The sequence below is a fragment of the Ochotona curzoniae genome, unplaced genomic scaffold (genome assembly GCF_017591425.1).
Source record: "Ochotona curzoniae isolate NIBS_2020 unplaced genomic scaffold, NIBS_Ocur_1.0 contig_50, whole genome shotgun sequence".
Lineage (NCBI taxonomy): Eukaryota > Metazoa > Chordata > Mammalia > Lagomorpha > Ochotonidae > Ochotona > Ochotona curzoniae.
In genome coordinates this window covers 692617-714539 of record NW_024466446.1, presented here as the reverse complement: position 1 = coordinate 714539, position 21923 = coordinate 692617, and the positions used below count along the sequence as shown (strand labels likewise).

Below are 21923 nucleotides of genomic sequence, written 5' to 3'. Positions count from 1 at the left end.
ACAGGCTATATCTTTTAGTAAGAACTAAAATCAAGTTTTTTTTTTCAACAACCTGAAATCCAAAGAAGAACATGCTCTATGTGTTTTGTGGGGAAAAAAATAGTCTTGGACTTCAAGAAAGTCCTGGACCTCATAATACGATCTATGGTTGAATTGTTCAAACAGGAAAATGGCTCCAAATACTTCCCTTTCCCCCAACCCCAAGAGGGGGTTGACAAGGCTTTGATGCTCTCCCAGAGGTTGTGTTCTTTATAGATGGATTTCTGAATCGGTACCTCCTGCCTTTGATTAGCAGTAAAAATATGCTTGGCTAGGAAAACAAAATCCTGATTGTCTAACATAAAGGTAACATTCAACACATAAGGTAAATTATGGAAGAGAGCCTGACTGAACCTCCACTGCTAGAAGGGATGATATTTTAAGCCACAGTGCATGTGTAAGTAATAGTCATATATAATATTTTCACATATTATATACTTATTACATACATGCACAGTACTTTCCAACACAGTTACACATCTATACATGCATCAACTACCTAAAGACATAGAAGTAGGTACGCCTAGGAAGTGGAATTTTCTTAAATTATATTTCAATAATCAACAGGAAAAGTAATCATGTAAAGTACCGCTCTGTTCTCATATATATCTACAATAAAATTCTATAAACAGTTGTCTCCCAAAACATACCCGAATAAAATTAAGAAAAAAAAAGGTAACACCCAGTGTCCTCTATTTTGTATATTTATGGTCATTTCAAAAACAAACAAACAAATAAAAGAGCCCCCACTCAGGTGCATATTTACATTCTTCAAACTGTAGCGGTGAAAAATAATTCTATTAAGTGCAGGACATTCCTAATGTTGCAGTAGTGACATTTTCCGTAAGTCTCCGAGAACACATTGCTTGGGTCTTAACGGTGGTGTGTTCCATGACTGTGAGACAGTTTCTCATCTCCTTCATTTGCAGACGGTGGCACAGTCAGGATTAAAGAGCTCCTTGTACAACGGAGGAAACAGTGTATTCACTATGTCTGGATGAGATTGCTTAAATACCTGAAGCTTCTCCCCGTGCAAATTGCACACTGCGGTGATGGTTGGTATCTTGGCTATTAACTGCAGAATCCAGAGGCAGGGAGAGAGACAAAGAGGAAGACCTGTTAGTGTTTTTCTTTCTCTTCCAAATCAGCATCTTTTCTGGTCCCTGAGAATGGTAAACTGCCTATGGAAAAAAAAAAGGTGTTCGGACCTAACGAAGGCTAGTGTCTTTTTTTTTAGAACACAATTAAACAAAAGGCATGTCCCGTTCTATCTCAAAAGGCAAATGGAGAAGACCAAGTTCCCCGATGGCACTGTTCTTATATAAAATCTGCATAAGGGGTGTCAGGTTGGACAGCTAGCTAGAAGGGGTTGCGCCGCTACCTGGTTTAGAATAGCTGAGGGATGGAAGGGCTAAGATGTGTTTCCTGATAAAATGGCCTTAGCGATTGCACCTGCTAGTTGAAAGTAACAGCTGTGTGGGCTGAGAGAGGAAAGAACACTGTAGGCATAAAACATAACTTCATGAAAACTACATACTAGCCATCCCTAAACTCATCCAAAGGTGAGCTGCCCCAAACTGAAACTCTTGGATGCTGACACAAGGTCACAATGGAAAACTTTACACCTGACCTTATGTGATGGGTAAAAATGAAGGCACATCAATGTTTTGAATGAAATTGCTTTTACATGTGAATCTCATCTTCAACATATACTCACATACACAGCTTCCAAATTCTGAAAAAAAAAAAAACCAAGAAAACCACGTCTGGTTCCAAGCATTTTAGATAATGATATTCAATTTGTATTCTTGTTTATTACCTCCCATAGATTTTTACGACACGAATGTTAGAGCTTTGACTTGGGGTGATGAAGATGTTAGCATGAAGGCTAAGGAAAATGTTTGTTATGAGAAAAAGGTATGTATAGACTTCATTTTCTTTTTTTGTACCACACTTCCACTTCCACTCCATTTTTCTCATGGGCATTTTGAAATACCCTTATCTAAGCCAATGGCAGCATTGTGAATAATTTTATGCATTGCTTGGCTGTCAATTTCACTCAACCCACCTGTGTCTTTCCTGTTGTGATGTCTAAAAAGGAACTTTTACTTAACTCAGAGATAATGTGGGAGGCTCCAGGCACAAAGCTTCCTTCGTGTGGTATTTTAAGAACGAGTGGAGGATATCCTCTTTTGATGTACATGTGTTGTATAAATGGCAATTTTTGAGTTAATCCCTGGATTTAACTTTATAACGACTTTAAATGCCTACAGTTGGGTAAATGCTAGCTAGGTCTTAAGACACAAATGGTTCCAGCTGTTGACATTCTCAGAACTCAGGAACCCTTTGAATCCATCATTTGGGTTCCACATCGACCTAAGCAAATAGCTTAATGTAATCATTTTACATTGAGGACTAAGATACATCCTATTGAGAATACTCTTGTGAAAGACAGACGTTAGGGCCCAGTGCGATAGCATAGTAGCTAAAGTCCTTACTTTGCAAGTGCTGGGATTCCATATGGGCACTCGTTCTAATCCCGGCAGCCCCGCTTCCCATCCAGCTCCCTGCCTGTGGCCTGTGAAAGCAGTTGAGGATGGCCCAAGGACTTGGGACCCTGCACCTGCGTGGGAGACCTGAAGAGGCTTTGGTCTCCTGGCTTCGGATTGGCTAAGCTCTGGCCATTGTGACTGCTTGGTGTGTGAATCAACAGACGGAAGATCTTCTGTCTCTATTCCTCTCTGTACATCTAACTTTCCGATAAAAAATAAATCTTAAAAAAAAAAGAAAGACATTCTAGTTCATATAGCATTGGTCTTTACATTTAAAAGTGATGACAAGATCCGATTCAGTAAATCTGTTTCATCACTGGTTAGTTCATTGTGCACACTAGCTGGGTCAATAATAACACATTTTGGTCTTTGAAGTAATGGAGGAAGCAAATAGTTAGTTACTTTGTGGTTTTTCAAAATCAGTAATTTCCAATCTTTCATTAACTTTTCTTTTAACACTAATGACTATTTAGTCATAGGATGGGCACTTAAGTAACATCAGCATAAGGAACGACACATTCACTATGGGGAGCTAGAACACACATAGAACCTTGGGAGTTCAGACTTTTTATCTGCCTCCACTGCCTTTTAGAGGCAGGAATAGAAATGAAAACAAATGTGGAATCACCATTTGTGGGATGAATGTTGAATATTAGACTGAGACCCAATGCTTTCTCTCTGGCATCAGAACTTATTTTTTTTTTTTCCATTCATGATACTCTACAATGATGCATTACATGCTTCCTGTGTATCGACATTTGGCCAGACCCTGGAGTTCATGACAGCTCTGGTCTTAGTGTGGAGTCTACTTCAGAAGACGGATGGGCATAACGTTGCTGGACACCCAAAAGCAGGTGGAGACACTGGTGAGTAGGGGCGGAGAGCGAGGCAGGCAATGGGACACTCTGATTCCCCGCGGCAGGTCCGTAGAGGTGTCCCTGATTCATCAACACTTAAGCTGGACTCCGAAGGAAGAGCAAGTGCCCACAAGGTGCCAGGACAGAGCTACTTACAGGGTCATTTGCAAAGCCACTAAGAACTAAGGATGAGACAGTGGGAAAGTGTGGAGTGGTGCTGGAGAGATGTGCCCAGTCAGAGCCTATCACCCCTGGTAGTGAATGGCCTGCTATCTGAAAGGATTTTAAGCAAAAGAGAAAGATGATCAGAATTTTCAAGCAAAAGAGAGAGTGTGTCAGAGCCTCATTCTGAAAGATTCCCTCTGGTTCCAGCGTGTATGCTTGTCTTCTCAATATTTCATAGGCAAATAATGCACACACATGCCTTAACTGCAGATGCTTGGGAAATTAGGCACGCTCTCTTGGTTAGCTGGCTCCCATAGGAGACCACAGTAATTTAGGAACAGATCTTGAATGTACCAGTTGTTCCTCCCTTCTATACGCTTTCCTCCAAAGAGTTATGGAGTGCTGAGAGGTTCTGGAAGCATTTGGCAGTGGGACAGATCGAGCTTTGCACTGTAGACTGTCAGCCAGTCGTGCCTGTGAACACGCAGATCGCTGAGACCTACTGCGTGGGGTGGTGCTTTATGAGTCTGGGTGGAGTTCCACTCTTTTGAAAGACATCCCCAGCAGATACCAAAGCTGGGAGTCGGGATGGCCCATGGAATTGTCTTTGGGAAACACAATTTTACATCAATTTACCACTGGTTTCCAAAACTGAAAAGTGCATTCTATTTTGAAATCTATTTTGAAAATACAATTTGCATTGTATTTGAAATCGTCCTACAAGCTGAATTTAAAGGAAACCGAGAAGGAAGATAAATGCAGAGGGAAGGTTCTGTTAGCTTAAGAAAATCAAATTGCTATTTATTGAGAGACAAGTAATGATGTTATGGAGTTTTCTACGACATGCGAATAATATGTGCTGGGGAGTCCACCTGCCTGGGTTTGAATCCAGCCCCACCATTTACAGCTGTGTGATCTTAGGCAAGTGACTGACGTTCTCAGCTTCCTTATCCATTAGGTAGGGATGATGTGAGCCCTGCCTCACAGGGAAGGTGTGAGGATTAAATGGGTCATTACAACGTGTTTCCCGTGGAGCCTAGTCCGTAGTGATGATGTATGTGACGGTTCTCACACTTTCATTCTCTGTGACATTTCTGTCAAGGACAGAGCCAAGTCATCCACGCATTTCAGTCAAATGTTACACAGGATGGCAGACAAGCTCAGCCCTTAACCAGGCACCAAAACTAGACTCTGTGCACTGTCTAGGAAAGCATGGGTTTCTCAGACATTTGCTTTTCTTGAAATGATTAACTTTTCATTTCCTTGTAGCAATTAAAATCAGCTACTCAAATTATTAACTGTGATATATAAAGCAGAATGTACTATGACTCCTATAACATTTTCATTGTTTATTCCTTTTAAAGAAGCTTTCATATTAAAAAAAAACAATTTTTTAGGGGATGGACACTGGTTCATGTATTATGTACTCCACTTCCCACCCAGCTCCCTGCTTGTGGCCTGGAAAAGCAGCAGAAAATGTCCCAAAGCCTTGGGACCCTGCATCTATGTAGGAGACTGGGGAAAAGCTCCTGACTTCTGGCTTTGAATGAGTTCAGCTCTGGCTATTGCGGTCATTGGGAAGTGAAACAGAAGACAGAAGCTCTGTCTCTCCTCTCTGTAAATCTGTTTAAAAATAAAATTTTATTTGAATAGCAAGAGAGGGAGAAACAGAGAAGTATCCTCCATCTGCTGGTTCATTCCCAAGGTGACCACAAGGACTGCAGCTTGGCCAATCCAAAACCAGGAGCTTCCCATGGATCTCCATGCGGGTGCAGGGGTCCAAGGACTTGAACCAGTCTCCCAGGGCATAATAGAGCTGGATTGGAAGTGGGATTACCAGCACAATAAGCACCAGCCCCTAGCATTTCTTCTTTAGTCAAGAGGTGGTATAGAAAATTAAATTTATAAACAGATGGCCAAATTCTTTCTACAGTTGCTCATTTGTATTGGAAATAGCTAATTATGCCAAGTGAATTTGGATTCTTTCTCCTTTCTTGCCAAAAAACTGACATTTAAGAAAAATTTGGTTTGGTTCGTGATTCAGGTTCTGTTCTCTTTGATGAGACATAGATCCAGTCCTTTCTGCACACACTGGGATCTCATATGGGTGCCGCTTCTAATCCAGTGGCCCTGCTTCCCATCCAGCTCCCTGCTTGTGGCCTGGGAAAGCAGTGGAGGACAGGCTCTGGGCTCCAGGCTTTGGATTGGAGCAGTTACGGCCATTGTGGCTGCTTGGGGAGTTAATCATTAGATGGAAGATCTTCTTTCTGTCTCTCCTCTCTGTATGTCTGAGTTAGCATTAAAAATAAATAAATCTTTTTTTAAAAAAAAGATAGTGCATGAAGTCCTACAGAGTGAGGCAACACAAGTGACTCTTCCTCTCATCCAGACTTGAAAAACTATACACGTGGGGCTGGTGTAGCAGTGTAGTGGCTGTGACATCAGCATACCATACAGGTGCTGGCTTGAGTCCTGTCTGCTCCATTTCCAGTCTTTAGAGAGTAAGAAAGAAGACTTAGCACAGTAGCTATTTGAATTAGTTCCAGCAGTGCTAAAGTGGGTCAGAAGCCAGGAATTGCAAGTTAGTCGCTTTCTCATTTTCCCAAGGCTTCATTGGAATGTGACATGGGTGTGTTGGGGAAAACATACATTTTAAACCTGAATATTTGGGTTTGGGTCTATCTGTGTACCTCCCTGTCACAGCCTAGAAGGCTTTTTTTGTTTGAAGAGTCCAGCTTTTTCTTAGTGGTGCAAGGAACCAAGAGAGAAGCCTACTGTTTAGTGTTGACTCTGGGGCTGTGAAGTAAAAGAGGGAAATCGGTCTGCTAAGATCCTCACGGTAATGCCCGTGAGTCAGAGAGCTTGAGAAAGTGCACCTCCAGAAACAGACTTGTCACCGCATGGTCCAGGGGTTCTCAGCCATGGCTAACCAGAGATTCCTCTGCACATTTGCATCAGCATGACATTACCCACGAATGCCTTGTGGATCAAAGGATGTAGCTGAGACATTTTCATTGGCAGCAAGAGGTTAGGAAAATCAAGGAAGAAAAGACAGAGCCCACCAGGGGACTACTCATAATTTTCTTGCCATCCCAAAATAGCAGGAAAGACAATGAGCATTCTGACTTTCAGCAAAAATAATTAGATATTCTGTTGCATCCAGAATAACTAGAAGATGTCTTCTCCATAGAGCCGTGAGTCTAAGGCCATCTAGAAGAGCGCTGTGGCTCCTGATTCCTGGAAAGCTAGGGGCTGCAGCATGTAGCAAGCAACTGGACATGACCCGAGGGACTGGGAGGCATATTATCCACTGAAGTGGTACTGTTGCGGCACAGTCAGAGGTAGCGTACTACCTGAGCTTGAACCTTCACAGCGGGGTGGACCGTGGGGTCTGAGAAGTACCAGCAGTGCTGCATGTTTTCCTCTTGCAATAGGATCTATTGTAGAGATTGCTATTTTTACACTTCTCAGTATAGCTTTGGGCAAGGACACACCCCCAGGAGTGTTGCATCTATTTGTAGCAGTACTGGGAAAAAAATAAACATGTCACCTAATAATATTTCATGACACTAATTGCCCAGGAGGTTTCAAAGGAGGGCTTGGACTGGAGAAAACATGCATCAGATGTGCTGCCAGCTTTGGACTTGAGCCAGAGGATACGGCTACAGAAGGGCTGTGATAATGCACTTGAGGACATAACAGGAGCAAGCTTTGCCCTTGGCTGTGACTTTGCTATCACAACCTGGCCCTGCCTGGATCGACCCCTCCTTCTCCACCACGCCCTCTGGTCAGGATAAAAAGAAGCACAGATTTAGTGATTTGCAATTTGCCACAGGGGAAATGTTAACTGTCTTTACAATTCGAATATTCATGGCCAATCTTACTCCTTCCCCCTCCCTCAGCAGGGGTCCTGCGGCTCTACTGAGAGGAAAAGGAGCCCTGTAGGTCTCTAACATTCACACAAGCCATTACCTGCAGGTTAAATCCCTGGTGCAGCCACCGCAGCCACAGCGGAAGGTGCTGGTGCCCCACGGGAATGCTGAGCTCTGCACACATTTGCGCCTTTGGGGCTGGAAGACCATGCTGAACTCAATGGCCACAGCGCACAGAGTACTAATTTAAATCCACCAGAGTTGGCGAAATCATCCCTTTCCTGACTGATTGCAATGCTAAGACATCTCAAGAGCTCTTAATCACAGGGGACTGAGCAGTGGAGGGCAAAAGAAGAGGTCGGCGGGACCCTCTGCTTTTCCCTGGGGAAATCAGAATGTTAAAGGGAAGGGGCCTTGAAGACCACGCGGCCCAACCTACTCCTTTCTCAGACTAGCAAAGTGGAGCCCAGGGACCAGATGGGCTGCCTCCTCTAGTCATATGGGGCTTAAAATATATATGTATCTTTATTTTTCTTTTCATGAGCTTTAGTGAAAGTGACCAGTGTTATCTCATTTCCTGGCTCCTCAAACGCAGGATCCAGCCAAATCTAACTCTTATTTATAGACTGAAAATACCTTATCCTTCTCTGCCTCTGCAGCAGCCGCCGCCCCATCACTAACAGTACCATTCTGTGTGTCTCCAAGCACCAACCTCCACTGTTTGAGATTGTTTTTAATTCATCAGTGATTAGCCCAAATCTGCAGTCTCTTGAATAAAACAATTTCTGGTTGAAATAAAATTTCCTTTCACAATAATATTTACGTATTACCTATCTTAGACTGGCAATTTTAACTTATATTTTATCTCATTAGAACGACACCCTCTTTAGTCACAGAGTACAAAATGGGAAACAGATACAGACAAGTTAGGTCACAAGTTCAGAATCACTTAGCTAACAGGTGGCAATGATGGTTTATTACAAATAATATTATCATTATGCTGATGAGGAGAGAAAGCGAAGTTCTCCCATAAGATATATTTCTTTTCTAATAAAAGGAAGTTCCAGTTACCAACAATTAATAAATGTTTAGGTATGGAAACTTGATGGTGAGTGAGCATAGATATCTTGAATTTTCAACATTTCCTGACGTTGAAGGTCGGCAAGCAGTTTAAGGCCGTGTTGTTGAGCTTCAGTTTCTGGAAGGGGGCACACAGAAGGTACATGGGAGGTTGTGCTTGGAGGGCGAAGTTCAAGGAATGAATGAACCCTATCCCTCTGACGCAATTTCTGTTGAGATTTTCTTTCAGAGTCAAACTGTTACCTTTTGCAGCTGACAATGAAGGTAGATCGACTCCCCACCTCCTGGAGTCTCTTGTGAAAGACAGCATTTGGGATATGAGAATACTTTTCTAAGAATAGATTCTACTGTGTTCACCACATTCCTCAAGGGGACTAAGAATATCAAATATGAAGAAAGGCAGTAACCATTTCAGAGAGAGAGAGAGAGAGCAGAGGCATGGGGTTCTCTGACCATGAAGGCACACATATTTGAGAAGGATCTGTGTGGAGGGAGAGCATATTCTCTTGGATTTAAATACAGCTGCTCCTTTAGGGCCTGAAAACTAGGAAGAAACTTGTTCTCAGAGAGTTCAAGCAGTCCAGAACTCAAGAGATCCCTCCCGCCCCCCGACTTGCCAGCACTTGATAAAAACATCTGAGACTCAAAGACATGGAGTGATGTATATGAAACCACACAGTTCAGAGGGGAGAAATGGGAAACCCGTTTCCTCTGGTTTATTCTGCAGTTATGTTACCTCTTTACAAAAATAAATAAAATTCTACATTTTTTTCCCAGTAAAGATGGAGAAAGGAAAGTTTAGCTGATTTATGGTGAATCTTGTAATTATTGTCTAGCCATCCAATATCTTATATTCTTGAGGTTTTTTTAAACTTCTAACATTTAAAATCATCCACAAGGATACATAACATTGTCATCTTCATCTGATAAATGATTAGAGCAGGTTTTGGGGCAAGCACATGTCCCTAAGCAGAACAGCACAGATTTTGCTTAATTCTAACATTTTTCAAGGCTTAATACAGAAACTAGGGTCTTTGGGAAAACCCAAACGTGGGCTCCTTCCTGCACATCTATGGGATATGTTTATACATGTCTACTGTCAAGTGGCTATAGAGCTGCATGGATGTGTTCATTGATCATCTTTTCTGCCAGTGAACCTGGAAGCAGGTTAAAATTTTTGCTCTTGACTGGGACCAAAGTGAGGAACAGAGAGCAGGAGAATTTTCCTTGACCACCTAACAGGTGAAAAGTTACATCCAAGAGAATGGTTGTTCCACAGTGTGAAAACGTGCTTCTTAGTGATGCCTTAATTTTAAGAAAATGTTACCATAATGAGGTAGCATATTTAACTCATACAGGTTTTTTATAGCAGTTCTCTGCATGTGCAAAGTAAAATCTGATGATGTCTCCAAATTGAGTCTTTACCCTCCTTCTTTTTTAAATAAAGAACTTCAAGGGCAGAATGGGAGAGTTTTAATGACAAAAATATAAAGAGTAGGATTCCTATTAACTTTACCCAAGAATAAACTCAACTTTCTAGTTTCTTATCCACTTAAAAGAATCCCATTTCTTAAGAAATCAGAGAGACTTTTAAATCTGGAAATAATTTTATCCTTCTAAAAAACTCTAGTTTTTAAAAACAGAAGATATTTGAAGACTTAAAATAAGGCTGAGTGCCAATCACTGAGAACGGCTTCTTCCTTTTATAATTACTTTAGTTTTGTAAACAACTTTTCTCAGTACTCTTCTTAAAAAATTATGCTTCTTAATTAAGTTGAATCAAGAAATTGAGGACATGTTGCATGCCTTTTGCCTCTGGGCCACTTCACCGTTTTTGGAAAAACCGCAGGGTAAGTTTTGCATGACAAGATTAGAGTTGAAGGGAAATTTGCAAGCCAGCCGACTAATTTTCCCCTGCCATTTACAACACTAGTGAGAGATATCAGGAAGCACCTACTAGAATGTGACCAATGAGAAGAGTTTGTGATTTCATACAGCAGTTTGTGCCTCTCTTCAACAATTTCATCACTTGATAATTCTCCCGATTTATTTCAGAATGGACCTGACTTCTGATAGAACTCAAGGTATTCTCTTTTTTAACATATGAACTTTGAAGCTTTGTTCTGTTGCTTCTGGCCTGTGTTCTTCTGATGGAGCACCCCGGTTCCTTTAGTGTGTCTTTCTGTCCCTTGCTATCAGGTCAATATCGTCTTGCTCTAAGAAAGCCATCCTCCTCTCAACCTCTCTTGATTGGTCAGTCTCTTTAGAACAATGGACATCGCAGCAACCAGGCACATGGGGCCACTTTCAGAAACTGTTGCTGCTGAGGAATGGTCTTTGTTACAGCCCGCTGTCCTCCTTTTTAGTAACAGGGCACCATGACCTGCTGACCTACCTTTGCCAACGTTTCATCATCCAAGTGATTCTTTTGAATCACATGCTGAAGTGCAAAATAAATTTTTTCCTGAAGCTTCTGGACCTTCCGTGGTTCTATCAGCCAGGCTCGGTCTGACAAACAAGGAAAATGAATAGATAAGAATCGGGAGGGAACATTCGCTGTTTTATTTACCTATCTATAGAAGCACCGAGTTTCAGGCCTATAATAACAGTTTGAAACTATGTCATTGTTTATAGAAGGCAGAAATATGTCAATATTTTAGAACAGAACTATCAACCCAGGAATGCAAAACAAAAATATAGGCATAGAGAATTGTTTTGGAGGAAGGGACACAAAGGTTGGAGCCGACTCTTCCGTGCTTCTGTCGGTGGCAGTTTCCATTTGTCCCTCTTTTGGAGGACATATGCTCAGATTTGTTTTCTAAGTGCACATTACTGACTTGTGAAGAGAGTGAGTAGAGAAGCACATTTGGTGTTCAGGCCCTCTTTTTCTCAGTTTACTCTTTCATGAGACATGCAGGTGAAGTTAGGTTGTAATTTATGGAGTGTAAACATGCGTCAATGTCAAAAATTTACTCCTGAGTCCTATTTTTCTGTATTGAATTTTTAAACTGTGGGTTGAAAAAGCTCTGCTTTCCTCCCTCGCTCCCACTCTTGTTTCTTTCCCTCCCCCATTCCTGTGCCTTTCTTCCTTTTCCCCTGAAAGACTTATAAACTATGATGACATCATTCAGCCTGACTTCAATGCTTCAGGTCGGGCCCTCAAATGCTCGTGGAAGAGAACTTGGACATGATCCTCTTAAACACAGTTCAGGTCAGGTGAGAAACCCGATTCGGTAATCCTAGATAGGGCAAGGGCAGGCACAGCCAACAGTTAAGCAAACTCTTATGTAAGTGAGCACAAAAGCCTTCAGTGATGACTGCCAATCAGAACAAATGAAGTCTCCTTCCTACCCCTTTCCTAAAATCTTTGGAGTTGAATAGACAGCGGATATTAAGTCAAGAACTTGGGGAAGGGGTGGGCCTGGCACAAGATGCAACCAACTTGAGCTGGAAATCTTTCCTTTTGAATGTAGCACTTAGGGTGGAAAACAAGGTATCCGGGGACTTAAAGCCTCTGAATTTGGGTCTACAACCAGGACTGCATGTTGCCCTTTTAGGTACACTCAGACAAGTCCCAGGATTCCAAACTTCAGAATTCAATAGTGATAGCATGTCCTTTTCAGTAAAAGCCTTAATAGCTCAGTTCTCAGGTTATTCCTATTTTACAAGAACAGGCTAGCAGCTTCCTTTGGGGGCCATCATGTCATGTCCCAGTTCGCTATGCTGTATCTTAAATATTTGCTGCTGGGCATTTGCTGAAGTGCCACAGACATATCCAAGCAAGACAGTGATTCTTCATAATGCCTCCTGTGGATAAGCCGGAGCCAGAGAGAAACCGCCTCTCTATTCCGCAGACCCACAGCCTTAGATCCAGTCTTCTGAGCTATACACACTGGGAATGATCAGTGCAAAGAGGAATGGGCTGGAGGGAAGTCAACCATCTCATGGTTGCTGTCAGAACACATTCTGATATTGTCACTTCTTCCAGCTATCATTGTGTTCCTTGAGCTTAATAAGAAAAAAAAAAGGCACAGAGAAGCAGCTTGATTTTAGATAGAGTCACACAAAATTGTTAGTAAGAACATTGCAAGTTCAACAGTGTGTTCAATAAACGGTGTTGGGAAAACTGGATACCCACATGTAGATGAATGAAGCCTACACATTATCTCACAAAAATCAACTCAGAGTGACGAAAGACCTAAACGTGAGACGTGGAGCCACCAGAGCAGGTCCTAGAGGAAACATTTTAGGACTGTGAAACTGGCAGGGACTTTTCTGAATAAGGCCCCAAAGCAAAGGGGTCGAAAGTAAAAGGAAACAAATAAAATTTTATCAACCTAAAAAGCTCTGCACAGAGAAAAAATCAACAGAATGAAGAAGCAATTAATAGAATGGGCCAGTCACATCTGCAACCAGAGCAGGCGACAAGGTGTACCATCTAGAATATATAAGAACTCAAACAACTCAATAACAAAAATCCCGAAATCATCAGCTTGAGATTTGAAAATGGCCAGATCTAAATAACACGGCTTTGGAAGAAGACTTTCGAATAACCAGCAGCATCATAAGTCATCAGGGAAGTAGAAATGCAAATGACAGGAGATGTCACTTCACTTCATTCGGACCTGCTACTATCAAAAGCAAGAAAAAAAATCAGCAAGTTTTGGGGAGGATATGGAAAAAATGGGAGCATTTGTGCACCGTGCAATGTGAATTAGTGTAGCCATGTAAGGCCCAGAAATCACTCCTGGGAACAGAAAGGAGATGGAGTCAGTATGTCACTTCCATATTTACTGCAGTCCCATTTATAATAGCCATGCTACACAATCAATCTATGGATCCCATGACTGATGAATGGAAAAAAGAAAATGTGGTCTAAACACACCATTGAATGTTACGGAGCCACAAGAAAAAGAATGAAATCCTGTCATTTGTGACAACCTGAATGGAAACGGAAGTCCCTGTTTCAAGTGAAATAACCCAAACACGGAAAGACAAACATGACATGATGTCACTTGTAAACAGAAGCAAAAACATTATTTATAGAAGTTGACAGAAGATTAACGGTCACCAGAGTCTAGGAAGATGTACAAGAAAAGGCAGATCAATGGTTACTCATGTCTAGTTTGGAAAAAACAGCAAAGTACTGGTGCTCCATTGTACACAGGGTGAGGAGAGCTGACAGTAATTTTGGCTAGAAGAGAATATTTGAATGTATTTATCATAAACTAAGTAATAATGCTTGAGAGAAAAATGTTCATCCTGATTTGAATATTACATGATGTATGCATATACTGAAACATGATGTCCCATAAATATACTTTCATGTGTGAACTAGAAAATAAAAATTTAACTTACGAAGGAAAAAAAAATCACTACATGTAATAGAAAAAGAAACAAAATTTAAAATTCCATGAATTTACAAAGGTCATGTTAGGGCTAAAACATCTAATGGATAGAAAGTACAGATGTTGGCATCATTGGTGCACATAGACATAAGAAAGTGGAAGTTGTAATCTTACATCATAGATGAGGCTGCAAATTATGCTACAGTATAAGAAACGAGGGAAAGACTGCAGATAAGTGGATTTTGGAGAATTGAGTCTCAGTCTTTAAAATTGGGCAGGAATATGTTTTTACTCCAACAGAAAGCTGACAGAGATGGCTGGGTTATCCATGAGCCCAAATCTAACTGCATAGAAAGCTGAGTGACTCCAGATTTTAGTTGAAGAGGTAGTCACATATTGATCACATTATTATTATTTCAATATGATTATAATTTATGTCGCATCAAGCTGACATGTACTTTTCAAAAATGTATTTTCATTTATACGGTTTTCGTTGAACCATAACCACAACTCATTTCTTTGACACTTTGTTGTTACTTTATTGAATTTTAGAGTTAGAAGGTTCTTTACTTTCTGAAGCTCAAGCCTTTTAATTTACAGACAAGGAGAGTGAGGCCAGAATGGAGCGTGAAGTATTTAAGCTCACTCACAGCCACAGTTGGTACTGGACACTCGGCAACTGTGTCTGAAGTTCTTCTCCCACTGCGCAGTGGAAACCATCTCCCTTTCTGCTTTTTCTCATCTTCTTTTGAAACTTCCAATAGTGCTAAGGACAGGGCAGATGCAATGTGCCTAAGTACACCAAGATTAGTTTGGGCAGAACAGCCAGTGAATGAGGTGGCTGAACAAAGGAAGTTGCTCTTCTTACTTATTTGAAGTCCCATGCTAGATGTTTCCTTTATGTCCTCTTAAAGTTAAAAAAGAACTTCGTTGTAACTCAGCCACTAACTGTCTTCATTTATTTTTTGGAAAAGAATAATTTGCTTATCTGAATATTTACCGTGTGCCTTACTTATGCTTTTGGAACAATACGGCCATTTTAATAAACTTGAGGTTACTTTCCTTTGCATTGTTCAAGAATATAAAACTTTGCTAAAAAGATACAGTTATTTAAAAACTTTTCCCAAACTTGTTGGCTTAGGTAGATGTAATTGATGTTAAAGATAGAAACTGGTTTAAGAGACCTGCGACCGCCTTACCTGGAGATATTAGAACAGCAGATGAGAACAAAGCAATTTCCTCCTCAGTCAGCTGCAAGGAACACAGATTCTTCGCAAAGTCAAATGCTTCATTCACAAGGTCATCAGAACCTATAAAGGCAGAAAGAAAATTCAATGAAAACGTTGAGCTTGGAATGTTCTTACAGCAAAGAAAGTCTTCTCATCAAGAAGCTACTTAAAGATTCGCACAGTAGATATGCTGAAAAGACATTTCTGAGTTCTTAACTAATGGAAAACTTGTTGATATTAATTGTAGAATGAGGGACCGAGGCAATATCTTGACTGAGTCATGCGAATTAAATAAATATGGTATGTGTCCAATGTAACATCTGGCTGGAAGTAAAGAACCGGAAGCTATTCCTGTATATTCAAAATTATTCGCAGTCAGAATAATTTTAAGTCAGCACATTGAGGGTCATTTATAACACGGATCAAATCTTAAATCTTTACGTGTATGAGCTGAGGACTCACAGTCTTAGTAGCAGTCAAATCTAACAATGTAGAGTCCAGGAGTTTCAAACTGAAATGTTAGGAACTTTAATAGAAGGGAAACGATGCGTTGTTCAATCTGGTAAATTGCCTGGAGAATAAAGTTAGGGGTTAGCTAGTTTATTTATTTTCATCTTATAATGAGTGACTCATGGGTCACTTGTTTATTCATTATGAATTTTGGCAAAGTGATGTTGCCTCTCCACCCTGATCCCTGGAAAATGTTTATTTGATGAAGCTGGAAATATACTGAAGCTGCTTGCTAAGGCTTTTTCTCCTTTCTTGAAAATCTAGCCTTGGAGACATCATGGATGATTATCAGTTGTAGAGGAAAACACTGCCAGTCCTGATGGGCTTGGTCTTGGCTGCCATATCAACTAACAGCACTCGGGGTGAAAGGTTGGGGAACTCTGGCGTCAATGGGCAGGATATGGAACAAATGGCACTATCAATTGTTAAAATCTTTCCTGGCCTCAGCCCATCGTTGCTAATGTTCCTCTTCTGCATGCTGTGCACTGATGACTGGATGTCATGACATACAACACTTTCAGTAACAACGAACTCTCAATTCTGTTTTGCAAGAGCAGTCTGGAAGTGACTTGGGCCAGGTCAGCCATTACTCTCTGCTCCCAGAACTTCATGAATCAATGGGAAAAAAGCCACGACTCTGAGCAGCTAGCAAGTAGGTTTTCTCTCCAAAAGTTAAATTTGTTTTATTTTATTTGAAAGGTAGAGAGGTGGCGAGAGACAGACAGAAACAGATCTTTCATCTCCTGGCACATCCCCAAATGTACAGCCAGGACCAGACCAGGCCTATATCCAGAACTACATCCACATCTCCAGTTCGGATGGCAGTGACTGAGCTACTTAAAAGATCCCCTGTTGACTCCCATGGTTGTGTGCAATGGCAGGAAGTTAGTATCTAAGTCAGAGCTTGGACTCAAACCAAGGCACTTATGTTGAGCTGCATATTAACTATTACACCAAGGGCTCACCTTGTTTCTCTTTCAATCCATTATTTGAAAATTCTTAAGAATTCACATGATAAAATTGAAAGGGCACCACATGTTATCAGGGCCCTCAAAAAGTTCATGGAAAAATGGAATTAAAAAATACATTTATTTTGATGCAAAAAATGTTTTGCAATCCACGAACAATTTTATCATAATGTACATTCCGTGAAGTCTTCGAAGATCCTTGCATTTTTGGTGAAGCAATAAATTAGAAGGGTAAGAAAACAGTCAGTGTAACAAAGAATAATCTGCAGTGCATGCCAGCTCTATTAGAGTGAGTCTGTCTTTATTCTTGAATAAGGTCACAGTAGGGTCCATCTTAGGAGTCCAGGTTCTTTCATTTATATTTAGGGCCACAGGGGAGGGTAAGAATAAGAGCAAACCTTGGAGTCTCACCTTTCCCATCTCTTACTAAATAATGACATCCCAATTCATGTCAAAGGATCAGAAGATGTTATGGACCACTTTGGTGTCAGTGGGGAAGGTGATAACTGAGAAATTATGCCACTCTACATGGGAGGCTTACCTAAGGCCTTGAACATCTGCATTCCTCCGTATTTCCCTTCAAACAGAACAGTGTTGTTTAGTGGGTTGAAGGCACGACACATTCTCACCAAAACCACTTCCAAGCAACCTATGAGTTAAAAAAAGTGACAGTATAGGTACACTTTCAATCATAAAGAGGTTCTTACTGTTTTTGGATCAAGTTTTTATTCACCTATCAGAAACCCAAGATATCGTCCCTCCAGATTGCCATTTTATGAATAAAGCTATCTTGATAGTTCAGTGAAGAATTTAAGAGAAAATATACCTTTTGAAGGTAGTGAAACATGAAGGCAGAAACACTTGTTTTTGGAAGATTTTTTTTAATTAAAATGAAACTTAGTTTCAATTCTGAAGTTCAGAATAGATGACAGGTGGTCCAGAGAAAGGGGGTTTGGTGAGCTAGTCTGTTAACTTTTGTAGACCTTTTCCTGTTGGGAAACTGTGGTCTCTGCTTATTGCATGTAGTGTCTGAATCACTCTGTGGGTGTCTTAGCATACAGTGGCTTTAAGCAGGATATCCAACAGGGGGCTTGTGGGGAGCCCCCACAAGGGTAGAGAGAAGCCATCCCTGCTGAGTCCTGCCCAGACTGTAAAGCAAAAGATGTGTTGAAAGCAAAAGATGACTTTTGTTGTATTAACCGGTTTGAGGGGAGGGGAACGGGGTTGTTATGTAACCGAGTCATTAAGTTATTGCTGAGTCAAGATGTTTATCAATTTGTATAATTATGAAAAAGAGCAGCAATATTAGAATCATAATTACATTTAGCTTACGACTCAGCACCATCTTTGCCACATTAACCTATTAGCTTTTATGACCTTGTGCCTCTGAACACAGCATCTCACTTATCTGAATTTTCAACCTCTTCACTTCACAATGGGAATATCAATGTTGATTTCATAAAATTAAACGAGATGCCATAGGTTAATATAAACATATACACGAGGGTACTTCAAAATGTGTGTGGAGAGCTAGGTGTTTAACTTGGTGGCTAAGATGACCGTGTCCTCCTCAAAGTACCTGGGTCTGATTCCCGGCCTCTAGTTTTGATTTTAGCTTCCTGCTGGTTCAGACGCTGGAAGGCAGGGGTGATGGCTCAAGTCACTGGATTTCTATCACTCATGTGTGAGACCTGAACTGAGTTCCTAACTTCTGACTTTGCTCTGGCCATCGCAGAACTCAGGGGAGTGAAACAGCATATGGAAGACTACTCTTTGTTTTTGTGCCGGTCTCTGCTTCCTGAATTAGTAAATATATCTTTGCAATGTTTATGGAAGCATGGTTTATTACTTTTATTTTTTTTAAGTTATCTCTCTTTTAAAAGATTTATTTATTTTCATTGGAAAGTTAGATTTACACAGAGAAGGAGAGAGAAAAAGTGGCCACAATGGCCAGAGCTAAGCCAATCCAAAGCCAGGAGCCAGGAGCATCTTCTGGGTCTCCCATACAGGTAGAGGGGCCCAATGATTGGGCTGTCCTTGACTGCTTTCCCAGGCCACAGGCAAAGAGCTGGAGGGAACGTGGAGTAGCCAGGATATGAACTGGTACCCATTGGGATCCTGGCACATGCTACCACACCAGGTCCAGGAAGCATGATTTAAAAGATGTTAATTTTAGTGTAAAAGCATTTTCCAGTCCATGCATCCAAGAGGTTTTTGGAAAGTTAATGACAAATGAGTATTATGACAAGATCATGCATGAATTTCAAGCTTTTTCTCTTTTACCAACTAAGCATTTTAATCCCGTTTTTCTGACAAGTTAAAATGCTCTCTTATGTTATTACATTTGTAAAAATATGTGATTTTTATAACAATGGCCTAGGATCATGCAGATTTTCAAAGGTGGCCAACGAAGACAAAGTAATTTTTTTTTTCTCATTTGGTTATAGCATATGCAAAGTCAATTATTGGTAGTTAGTTGAGCTACTTCCTAAGTGATATTGTGTGTGTGTGTGAAGAGAGAGAATGAGAGAGAGAGAGAAAAGCTGGCCAGATGAGATCACTGTGGAGACTCTGTGTGTCATGGCCTCAGGCTACCCTCATTAAAATGATGGGAAATGACCACAGGGACAGAGCTCAGCCAGCCTGCACGTCTCTTTCCTTGCAGAAGGCAAGGAGTAGGCTTGAGCACCAGCTCAGCAGTTCAGCCACCTTGACACACTCATTACTTGCACTGCCTGTCAAGCTTGCTAGCTCAGCCTCCACAATTAATAGCTCTACTTTCAATAAGCAAAATTGTATTTGACTTCAAAGGGGGAAGCGAATGAATTATCGGGACATTTTCATGACCGAGTTTCCTTTGGGAGCTGGCTGACACTGTGGGTGGTTAAAATGAGACATGCAACAGAAGAGGGAGTTTTGAGAACTGTATCCTAGAGCTAAGGGTCAAACACGTTCTGGAGGAGAAATGGGTCTGCCATGAATCTTGCTCACCTGACTTCAGAAGCAGAATTTGATCGTTTTGACAGAGCTCCATGAAACCTGTTATCCGCTTTGCAAACTCTACCACGTACTGGATGGCATGAGTGATCTGGATGGCGCATTGCTGCCACAGAGCTTCCCTGGACTTGGGGAGAGAAAACAGAGCGTCAGCGGTGCCAAGTGCTCCTTGGAGTGTCAGTGAACCACTCGGGGTTGCCCTGCTGGCGTGTGCTCATCACAGGGGGCCCAGAGTGGGAATTTACACCATTCTCATACAGGTGGAGGGAATGTTTTCTTTCGCGCCTTGAGAAACTGTTTTGATCTATTGACATATCATATGCCACCACGGTCAAATACTGAGTCCAAAATAATAGAGACATTATTTCTAGTAAGAGCAATTTACTTATTTTTCTCTATTATTTTTCCTCCTTACAAAGTCAAGCTTTTAGTTCAAGCCGATCATATATATATTTGTGTGTGTGTGTGTATGAAAAACTAGCAAGCCATTTCATTCACTGGCTTCATGATGCCATTTCATGGGTACCTAATTGATACTGAACATTTTTGCATCATTATGTTCTTTTTTGAGAACTTAATGGAGACTTTTTTTTTTTGCTATCATATGAAGAATTTCTAGGGAGAGACTTCAGATCGTATAGTTAGTATATTTGTAGTGTGTGCTTATTTTTTGAAATGAAATACACAATGCATGTGTGTTAATACTGCTTTTATCTTATTTATAAGGAAGTACTAAGATTTAGTTCTATTAGTGAAAAATCAGTATGTTGCAATGATTCATTTAGCTACACACCTATTTATATACGTTAATTAAAATTTTATCAATCTTCTAAGTAAGGATTTCATTCTCAAGTAATGCAAATATTGAATAATGTAAGAATTGCCTTCCCTTAAAAGCTTCTCCAGTGGCCACAAGGAAATCCTACTGCAACTACTACAACTGTGAATAATAATAACACTGATGTTGTCTGCTTTGCCTGTGTCCTTATTTTTAAAGCCTGCAGAGCAAGGAAAAGCGTTTAACATGTTCTGTTTCCCACCTCAGTTGTGCAAGGTTGCGACTGTTCTTGTTGTGGATATTCCACCGCTCTTGCCATTTGTTACACCTCAGGGAAAAAAAATCTCATGAAATCCTGAAATAACTTGGTGAAGGCGCAATCTCTCCCCTCCCTTGAATGGGGCAGTGGTTTTCAGTCATTGTTACTGCCCAGGAAATATTGGTTGTAACACCTGGAGGCAGTTTTGGTTGTGAGTTGCTATTACCTATTGGCATCCGGTGGGTTGAACCCAAAGATGCTGCTTTGCATCCTGCAATGCATGGAACAGTCCCTTCAGCATTAAAAAGAAAAAAAAAAAAGTCTGCCCAAAAGGTCAATAGCGCTGAGATTGAGAAAGCTAGAACTAGGGTAATGACAGATACCCTGCCCCACACTTTCCCAGAGTACCTTGCTTTGATACGCTTTAATTTCTTCATAGCTGTGAGTCTGCCATGCCAGCTGGTGCAGCTCTTCCATGGTGTACTGACATGTCTCCAAGTGGGACTTGATGATGTTCTGTGCAATTCGATCTATGAGGAAGAACATCAACTTGAGGGCTTATGAACAAAATCACTCTGCTCAGAGAAAACTTGTTCATGTATTTAGTAAAACATGCCTTTTAGAGACACCCTAATTTTATTCTTCAAAAACAATTATTAATTTGTATTGGAAAGGCATATATACAGAGAAACGGAGTGACAGATACAGACAGAAAGATCTTCCATCCACTGGTTCACTCCCCAAGTGTCCGGAATGGCAGAGATGAGCCTATCTGAAGCCAGGAGCCAGGAACTTATTCCAGGTCTCACATGCAGGTGCAGGATCCCAAGGCTTTGGCCCATCCTCAACTGCTTTCCCAGACCACAAGCAGGGAGCTGGATGGGAAGTGGAGCAGCTGGGACGTGAATTAGCACCTGTATGTAATTCTGCCTCAGGTGGAGGGACGGTTATTACAAACGTACACATGGAAATGTAGCATGGGGTTAGCTAATTTCTTATCATGTCCCTTACGTCTCTCATTTCCTTATCAAGAAAAGAAGGCGTAGAAACAGAGAGGGGCTCTAGACTGATTCCAACACCTCTTGCAAATACCATTCTGAAATGTGGTCCACGTTTTCTATGATGAAGTCTGAATTTTGCAACACAGGCTCACATGGGGGAGAAGTGAGGGATAGAAACTAAGACTGTGGGTGGGACATGAACAGCTGCACAAGGTGACTAAGGAATCTCATCATATAGTTGCTTTGGGATTTTTTCTCTTGGGATAAG

General features: G+C 41.0%; 1 protein-coding gene across 2 annotated transcripts in view; it reads right to left on the bottom strand.

Moving 5' to 3' along the window:
• Positions 1-229: 229 nt before the first annotated feature.
• RORB (RAR related orphan receptor B) overlaps positions 230-21923 on the bottom strand; it is a 133283-nt gene continuing 111589 nt past the window's right edge. Inside the window, exons 5-10 of one of the 2 annotated variants that reach the window (XM_040988727.1) lie at positions 21063-21184; positions 19612-19744; positions 17162-17269; positions 15113-15223; positions 10961-11073; positions 230-1114 (exon numbers count right to left, since the gene is read on the bottom strand). In XM_040988727.1, coding sequence (XP_040844661.1) covers positions 959-1114; positions 10961-11073; positions 15113-15223; positions 17162-17269; positions 19612-19744; positions 21063-21184 — 743 coding nt within the window. In that variant the 3' untranslated portion in view covers positions 230-958. The remainder of the gene's footprint in view (positions 1115-10960; positions 11074-15112; positions 15224-17161; positions 17270-19611; positions 19745-21062; positions 21185-21923) is intronic. The other variant, XM_040988729.1, reaches the window with a different exon arrangement.